Genomic DNA, 9683 nt, shown 5'->3' with positions numbered 1-9683 from the left:
GTGACAATTTCTACACTGGACGCATCAAAGTGAAAGTTACAAAGAACAGGGCATCAGATGGCTTTTGATATTTTTTGGAATACTTGATATTTGATATGATATTTTTTTGTTCTCAATAGTCAAAAAGGCTCATATATGACCTTAAGTCTATTAAAACCTTACATTTTATTTACGTCTAGTTAAGTATGGAAGGGCTCTAGACTGCGACCATTTTTTGAGAATGTGCGAGTTAAAATTTGACGTGGTCACACTTGTACGAGTGCATGGTCTGCGCTGCTCCAAAGTGTCTGTTTCATACAGCGCCCGCTGCAGAGCCGCGGCACACTGTAGCAAGAGTCAGATTTCACTGATCACATGAAGAGAGGCGCTTTTCAGCGCAAAATTGTCCCTTGCTTAATCGGGTCATTGTTGCATCGTCACAAAAATGTGTAATTTGCACGTCTTTTTAAGCCAATCGGTACTGGCGCGCTCCAGAGGCTGTTTCAAGGCTGAGCGCTCACAGTCACATCCTAGCCAGTATCATATTGAGTTATTTTTCATAGTTTGTTGTTGAGTTTAAGTGGCCAAATACTCACAAAATTACGTAAAAATGGCCGTCCTGGCCAGTATCCAGATTTTTTTCTTAAGTAAATGTGAACAGCTGAGAAAGAAAACGCATGTGTATAGGCTATGGATCCGTGCATTATGTCTTGTGAGAGCAGAGCAGTTCACATGTCGCGTCTTTTGCGTGCTCAGGTTCTTTATTTCAAATGTAGACCGCAAGCACGGTCATTATAGAGGATTTTTCAAATTATCCACATTATAGGTCAGCACAAACTTTCATTGGCGCCTAAGGAGGAGGATCCGACAAAATGAGGTGCCGATCGGATTTCGGAGGTGCCGGATCCGGCTTGTTCCGGCACAAATTAAGCCCTGCATCTATGTTATATTAGCAGCAGCAGCATTTCTTACATGCTCAAGTCTTGGTACTTGCTCTGCCGCAGCAGCAGCAGCAGCGTAGCAGATCTATTCCTCCAAGACCATAAGCATTATCATGTACATTACCATCCCAATCCCTCCGAGAGTTGTAATGACAGAACAAGTTTTACCAACTAGCAGTTGTCAAGGGGTAATCAGTCTCACTTTTCCAATACATATAAGACCAAGCTACCTTTTCAAAACTGAATTTAAAAAGTTATGACCAGTCTTGAAGAAAAAAATTAGATGACTAACTTTTTAAGACTAGTCTAAACAGTTTATGCAACCAGCCCCAGGTCTTAAACCCGTAAACCTTGAATAGTGCGTTCCTAATGCGCAATATATTTGGGCAGCATAGGATCCAGGGAACATATGACTCCCAAAAATGCAACAGACAAAGATCTTGATTTGAAAATGGATCTATTGGATCTTAATGTCCTTGTTATGTGACATTATCTTTTAGGCAGTTAGCAATTAACTACCTCCTTCCTCCTGCCATTTTCTGGTCTAAAACTGTGGTTGCTTTGTTAAAACCAGTTTCCTGTCAACCATCTTTCACCAAGTGTTTATAAGTGGTAGCTTAGCTGGCATTTTCATTTACCAGATAAAAGGCAGAAAAGGAGCAATACTCGTAATGGCAAGAGAGCTTAAAAGCTGGTCGTTTTGGCGGGCGGTATTGGCTGAGTTTGTTGGGATGACGGTTTTTATTTTTATTGGCATAGCCTCCGTAATTGGAAACAAGCATAACAGATATCCCGACCAAGAGGTTAAAGTAGCTTTAGCTTTTGGCCTGGCCATTGCCACATTGGCTCAGAGTTTGGGGCATATCAGTGGAGCCCACCTGAACCCAGCTGTTACTTTAGGACTTTTGGTCAGCTGTCAGATCAGTTTCTTCAGGGCCTTCATGTATATCGTTGCCCAGATGTTGGGAGCTGTGCTAGCAAGTGGCATTATGTTCAAAGTTAGTCCTGACCCTGAATCAACACTGGGACTCAATATGGTAAGTTGTTTTAAATGTAAAATTAAATCACAACCACAGAAGTGGATAGTTGTCACACGGTGAATGTGTTAAGGGCTGCTATAAGTTACATAAATGTTTATTTTATATAGCTAAGATTTTGTATGTTGGTTTCAAATTCAAAATTGTCTCAAATTACAATTTATTTTAGTCTTTTCTCTTTCCAGTATTTTTTCTTTCTTTATTTTTTGTTTGTATAACAATGAAATCACACTGGCATGTATTCAGGCAAGGTTTACCTATATAAAGAGTTTTCACTGCAAGAGGTTGTATTTTTACAAAATGTGTTTTCAGGGCTGTCAAAGTTAACGTGCATTTAAAATATGAAATATTTTAAATAATTATGAATACATAATATTTTGTCATCAGTAAACAATGTAAGCACTTTCCAGGTGATATTTTAACATGTAGTAGTGCAACGACAATATAAAATGACAATAATCTTGACCTTGAGAGCAAAGTTTATTCTTTTTTATTTTTTTCATTTAATATTTTAAATACAATTTCTGTCAGCCAAAACAATTGTTTTGTGTATTATTTTTTTCCATTTTTACTTTTTAATGAATTTTATTTTGTAATTGTTTAAATTGTACTTTAGGTCTCCGTTCTGACAACATATCCCATGTAGTGTGACTACTGCGTTTGATAAAAGGGCTGTGTTTTTTTCCTCTGATAATAACGGTGAAGTTGTTCAAAATTCATCCAAATATTAAATGGTCTTGAAATTGCATTTATTATGCTGTCTTGCTGTTGTGATGTGACTGTAGTACTATAATCTGTAGTTGAATCCCTTTTTTTTCGCATCTTTATAATGTAATCCAATATTTTTTCTTATAGCTGAGTAACGGAGTGAAAGCGGGTCAGGGATTTGCCATTGAGCTTTTTGCAACCTTTCAGCTGGTCCTCTGTGTCCTGGCCACAACAGACAAACATCGAACTGATGTTACAGGCTCTGCACCCCTAGCCATCGGACTGTCTGTTGGTTTAGGGCACCTAGTTGCAGTAAGCAATTGACTTTTCATTAGTAAATGTTATGTAATGATCTTGGAAATTAGATCAGTAGGTCTCCAACCAAGTTTAGTCCAGTCTCTATTCTGCTCTATGTGAAGTTGCTCATCATAAACTTTATAAGACTCATCGTTCCTGTCCCCAGATCAGTTACACCGGGTGCGGGATCAACCCTGCTCGATCTTTTGGACCAGCTGTTATTCTTGAAGCATTTAAAAACCACTGGGTACGTTCTTCCTGATTTTTGTTCTTTTCTTTTTCTATTATTGTTTTAAGAACAAACTGTAACCCTCTATTTTGATAGTCCACTTTAGATATTCTACTAACTAGTAACTTTGCAACTACATGTCAACTAGCAGTCATTAGAGTATTAGTAGACTGACTGCTTAATATCTTCTAACACTTTATTTTGATGCTCCCTCAACTGACTATAAGTAACTATGAAAGTCCAATTATTCTACTATCCCTAACCATAACCATAACCAGTCTTCTAATACTCTAATAAAAGTTAGTTAACTTGTAGTTGCAAGTCACTTATTGTTACTAGAATGTCTGAAGTAGATAATCGAAATAAAGTTTAGCCAGTTCTGGGTAATCTGTAATCTGGATTACATAATCAGGTTCCAAAACATTAAGTACTTGACTACATTACATTTTAATACACTTCAAGAAGTTAGTTTTTTACCGTCACATGTGAACAGGTATATTTCATATTTTTATCGAGTGTTTTATTTGGATTGTTGTGCTTTTGAAAGATTTTTTATTTTTAAATTTTTGTGATTTAATTCATTTTTAGCTTTTCGTTAAACTCACAAACCCCAGTTTGTGAACCTTTGACCTGATATAATATTAAATGCACTTCATGTTATTAATAACAATGAATTGAATATATTTTCTTTCTCATTGTATTTTTATATCAATATGCTACAATATTATCTTATTTAAATCAATGTGCTAAACAAGTTAGGTCAAAAGTAATCTAAAAGTAATCAAAAAGTAGTCCGATTACATTACCTGATGTGTAATTTAATGGATTACGTTACTAACTACAATTTTTGTCATGTAATTTGGAATCAGTAACAGACTACAATTTTTCAGTAATGTACCCAGTATAACAAATCGCCGTTGCTTTTTGAATAAAAATAAAAATGTTATTGCTTTATGAGTTGGTTATAGCCTAGGTTAAAATGCACTGGCAGTTCTTCACAACTGTTTTTGCATACTTTGTGACACATTGTACTTCCTCTAAGTTTCTTAGGGCTGAAAGGAAAATTATTGTTGTTTTTTTTTGCAAAAAATAAAAAATAAAATACATTAATGACCGTTTCAATTGCTTTCTTATTTCTTAAATGTCATAATTATTTCCTCACATAGATCTACTGGATTGCGCCGATGAGCGGAGGGGTGGCTGCTGCTCTTGTGTACGACTTCTTGCTCTGCCCAAAAAAGGAAGCGCTTCGCAAGCGAATGAATGTTCTGAAAGGCACAGCTGATCCAGACCCGTCTGCGACAGAACCGCTAATCGAACCCCGAACCCCCAGATCTGGTTCTGGTCAGTGGCCCAGGCCCTGAAATGTCTTGTAAATACACCTGCTTGTTATGTCCTTGCTTTTGGTATGTAGATACCTGATAACTACACCTACATACAACAACAAAGCATACAATACCATTTCTCTTGTCATTATCCTAACGACAGTTTTGTCAGCTTCTTTTCTGGCTAAATTGAATACCTGCACAGCGACTTCCGTGTCCTACTTATATCTCAGGAATTTCTTGTAATTCAGTGCACTTACAGATTCATTCATTGGAAGGCCAATTATTTCTGCTTTAAGGGCTGGCAGATGATTGAATAAATTCATCTTGTTTTCAGCATTACCGTGACTTATCTTGACTTTCAAATATAAATATATACAGTTCATATGTAATCAATCTCAAATGTTAATATGCTGGCAGCCCTATGCTGGATACATACAGTTGTGGTCTTACGTTCACATACACCTTGCAGAATACAAGTTGCTTGTTTTTTTTGTTCTTTTATTTTGTAGTACCCTCAATAAGCTATTTCACATAACCTTATCTTGTGGATTCTGCAAGGTGTATGTAAATATTTGGCGAGAACTATATATATATAATCAGCGAAAAGTTTGGAATAATTAATTTGGAAAAAAAATGATTTGCATTTATCTGATCAGAAAATAAAGTGTTATAGTGAATTATCATTCCAATTTAAAATAACTGCTCTCTATTTGAATATATTGTAAAATGTAATGTGATGCAAAGCTGAATTTCCATCATCATTACTCCAGTCTTCAGTGTCACATGATCCTTCAGAAATCATTCTGATTTGCTGCTCAAGAAACGTTTCTGATTATCAATGTTGAAATATTTTTTGCTGCGTAACATTTTTCTGGAAACAAAAAATTGCATTATTCGGCAAGGATGCATTAAATTGATAAAAAAGTTACAGTAAAGATATTTAGAATGTTACAAAAGATTTACATTTTAAGTCAATTCTGTTCTTTTGACCTTTTTTGTCATCAAAGAATCCTGGGAAAACGTATCAGGATTTCCACTAAAAATATTAAGTTTCCAAAAACATGAAAAAAATCTTAATTATTCTGAACTTTTGACTGGCAGTGTATGTTTATATCCTATAAAGGGGTACATTTTGATCTTCTGTTCTTCTATCACTAAATAGCTAACCACGTTATGTCAAATTGGAAGTACATCAGTTTCTGAGGCACTAGCATACCAACTTTTCAAAAACAGGTTTCCCTGTTGATGGTCCGGCCGGGCTTTTGGGTAAGGCAGTGTTGCTGTATCTCTGGAGTGGGATATAGAGGAAAGAGTTTTAACACTGATAGAATTACACGTCATTTTTAAGCATTTGCTAATCTGTAGCAAAATATTCTCAACATTATACTGAGCGTTTTATGAGAACACTTCTGCAAAGCAGTTAACACGTACAAACCGACCTGATGTCAACTTCTTTATCACCTCCAGACTAACTGATACTAAAGCTGTTACACAAGTCAGCAATTTGTTGACTCTCACAAATGACAAATAATTTAAGGAAGCTGGCCATTGGACAATATCACAACCTGAATGTCTCGCTAACTGTTAACATAATTTAAAAATATATTATCCAGGAAAGGAAGGACTTGGTTTCCTCTTTGGCACAGTCAAACAGTATAGTCTACTCACGTATAGCGTTTTTACACCAAACCCTATTAAATAACTGCAATTAAATCTCTTTAGGGACAGCTTTTTGTTCATCAGAAACAATCATCTAGCATCTGAAACAAGAGGCCATCACAAAATGCATCAGAGTGGAACGGCATTAGAAGGGATGCAAAGAATTTAATGTGCATGCCTAAAATATTTTGGCCGACATTCAAATTGTAATCATAAGTTTTGGCTTGGTTTCATTGGAAAACTATGATTCATGTTCAGTGCATTTTATTGTTTCATGAGCTAGATGAAATAAACAGAGAAGAATGTATGTGTTATTAGAGATGCAGATGGTTGTTTAGTGTTAGTCTTATTCCAAATGATTTCTGACAGAATGTACATCTTGGTAATCAAGTTTACTGAAAATTTGTGTCCAGCAACTGGAAGCGGCACAACCTTAAGGCCTGCTCACACCAAGAACGATAACGATAACTATATAAACATGAACGAGAGTCCACACCAACAACAATAACTATACAGTGGAGCGATATTATTGAAATCACTTTCAGAATAATTTTTTTCCCAGCTGATGAACAATAAAACACTGACAGCCAGTCGGAATTCAAATTCAAGATTAGATCAGTATGCCAGGCTAGCAAACAATAACAGTTTAATTCAGTTTTAGAGATCAGATAGATTACACTAGCTAGATTCGCTGTTTAGATACACTCGAAACATATAGCATGCTGAGGACATCTGCTGGTTAAAGTTGTGCAAACTGCAGTGATTTTACCAACTGAGAAGGCGGGACCATTCCGCCATATTGTGCACGTTCTCCCATTCATAAGTAATAGACCTCGAGCATTACAAAGCACACAATAACTTTAGTTAACTCTAGAAGAAGTAAATCCACTTCATCAGCTAATTACTCTTCAGTAGTGATGCTATCCACCTTATTTGTCCCGTAAGTATTCATTATTCTTGGTGTGAATGGGCTGATTACCTGCTCCCGTTCCTCAAAATACTTCTTCAGGCATCATCACTGATAAAACACAATAAGTGTAAAATAAGTACCATTTTTCTCAGTAAATATATTTCTTAAGGTGCTGTTGACATTAAATTTTCACCAAATGTTGGTAACAACCCAAGTAATCCATACGTACAAAGAAAACAAAACAAGCAGAAATGAAGTAATGTGTAATGAAATGTAATGACACAGGGAAAACGTATTGAACACTTTCAGCTTACGGAAATTTATTTAACACTTTGTACAAAAGCCTTTGTTGGTAATGACAGCTTCAAGAAGCCTCCTGTATGAGAAACTAGTGGCATGCATTGCTCAGGTGTGATTTCGGTCCAATCTTGAAGGTTTGTGGCCTCTTCTATGAGCTCTGATCTTTAGTTCTTATTTTCTGTTGCATTCAAGTCAGTCTAGCAGCTTTATTTTCTTTCTCTGAAACCAATCGAGAGCTTCCTTGGCTGTGTTTGGGATCATTGTCTTGCTGAAATGTCCACTCTTGTTTCATCTTCATCATCCTGGTACTGTAGGTGTTGGGACTGAAGCAGATAATAACAATTTCCACTGACGAGGGGCAGGATTGCTTTCTAATCACTGATTGGCTTTCCATGCCTTTTTGCACCTCTCTTTTTTCATGTGTTCAATACTTTTCCCTGTGTCATTATATTTTATTACACATAACTTAATTTCTGAACTTTTTTGTTTTGTTTTGTTTGTACGTATGGATTACTTGGGTTGTTACCGACATCTGGTGAAAATTTCATGTCAACAGCACCTTTAGAAATATATTTCCTGAGAAAAATGGTGACGTGTTCAATACTTATTTTACCCGCTGTATACTGTAACTGTGATTTCAGTTAACCTTGGGTTACCACTGTACTTCTATTTCCAAAAATGCCTTTAGAGCAATCTGTTTGTCAGACAATCTGATGTTTTTGATCACTCTCTGTTGGTCTTAAATTTCTCTGTTTTCTTAAATTTGTGTTTCATTTAATGAGTTAGTTTATGGCATAGCGGCATGGACAGCTTGTTGAATTTTAGAGTAGTGTGTTAGACAAAGCATGATTATTTTCTCCTAATTTACTATGATAAAGGATGGCACGTTCCTGTCAGTCTGTCCAACATCACACTTTTCACTCCTACACAGCTTTGCTTAATTTTTCGTAAAGGATTCAGAAGCCATGCAGTGATGAGATTTTGTAGATGCTACAATTTTAAAAACTAGCCAACACAGAAAATCATTCAGCAAACGAAGAAAAGTTTTAAAACAAATGTGTCATGAAAACTTGCTGGCGTAGAAGCTTTTAACTTCCCCTGTAGCAATCGAAACACATACAACAGAGAAGAGTGTATATCGGGTGGCTTTTCTGAGGGTGGGGTGACACTTCTGAACGGCATTTATCGAGTGACAGAACTGCAACACCCAAACGTTCAGTTATCAGTTTCCTCACATTGTGCTGATGAGGCATAAACAAACACATGCCGTCGATCTCCTCAAGCCCAGCTGTACTGCTAGACAAAAGCCCATTCCAAAACAAATTAAAGGAGATTGCTATGATGTAAAAAAGGAAAGCCGTCATCATCTTAATAGTACCAAATCTATTAGATAGTCCTTGAGCCTCTATTTGACAGTCATATGAAATAGTTTGTCTTACTGCATGATTTTTTTAAATGTCTGTTAACTGTTGGCAATGATAAAATCAAGATTAAAGATAAATGTGAATGAAGTGTCTCAGTGGAAAATGTGTCGCAATATATGTGCCATTCCTTCCAAGGACACCATGCACATCCAGTTTAGGCCTATTAAATACCTGTTAGACACTTTATTTTAGAATAGATCAGATATGGCACCCGAAAGTGTAATCTCAGTGTTTTTTGTTGTTGTTGTTGTTTTCGTTTTTTAATAATACAATAAAAATGCATTTCAAAAATGTTAACATTTTTGAGAGTTCTGACTTGTGTTTGTCTTTTTCCTTTCTTCCCTTTTTTTTTTTTTGCTTTGCAGGAGCTGAGTAAAGATGGATTAGATGCAGAACCACCAGGCAAACTCCTGTCTTGACAGATATAAATTGTATTAGATCTACACCTCTGTGTAATACTGCATTGATTTGGTTCATGTCAGATTAAATATATTATTCTTCAAATTTAGCTCTGTCTCTATTACCATTATTGTATGATGAACATCAGAATCGACTGTCTTACTACAAATAAATAAATAAACTGTGAAGAAGAAAGGTAATGAATTCATCATAGTTGCATGTAACTTCACTCGACCCTGAGCTGAGAAGTGACATTAAAGTACTGAGAAATTACACCATTTATAGGCTATTCCTTTATTTAAGGACCAATTCTCACTATTAACTAGTTGCTTATTAGCATGCATATTACTAGCATATTGGCTGTTTATTAGTACTTATAAAGCACATATTAATGCACGACCGTCTTTAATCCACCCCCACATTAGAAATGAAAGAAATATGAACAAATGAGTATTGTACATTGACTTGTTTT

At 35.9% G+C, this 9683-nt stretch overlaps 1 protein-coding gene across 2 annotated transcripts; it reads left to right on the top strand.

Moving 5' to 3' along the window:
• The first annotated feature begins 1562 nt into the window (after positions 1 to 1562).
• On the top strand, positions 1563 to 9488 carry LOC306845925 (aquaporin-1-like). 2 transcript variants are annotated; one of them, XM_079378943.1, is made up of 5 exons: positions 1563 to 1957; positions 2813 to 2977; positions 3129 to 3209; positions 4358 to 4535; positions 9178 to 9488. In XM_079378943.1, the coding sequence occupies exons 1-5, from the start codon at positions 1592 to 1594 to the stop codon at positions 9186 to 9188; spliced, it is 801 nt and encodes a 266-aa protein (XP_079235069.1). In that variant the 5' UTR covers positions 1563 to 1591; the 3' UTR covers positions 9189 to 9488. The 2 variants fall into 2 exon arrangements, with proteins under 2 accessions (XP_079235069.1, XP_079235068.1); XM_079378942.1 differs by lacking the exon at positions 9178 to 9488 and having other exon boundaries at positions 4358 to 4856.
• Positions 9489 to 9683: the final 195 nt, after the last annotated feature.

The sequence above is a fragment of the Barbus barbus genome (assembly GCF_936440315.1).
Source record: "Barbus barbus genome assembly, chromosome: 26".
Taxonomy (NCBI): Eukaryota; Metazoa; Chordata; class Actinopteri; order Cypriniformes; family Cyprinidae; genus Barbus; species Barbus barbus.
Note: the sequence above shows the minus strand (reverse complement) of the source record. Positions and strands in the feature narration are given on the sequence as shown.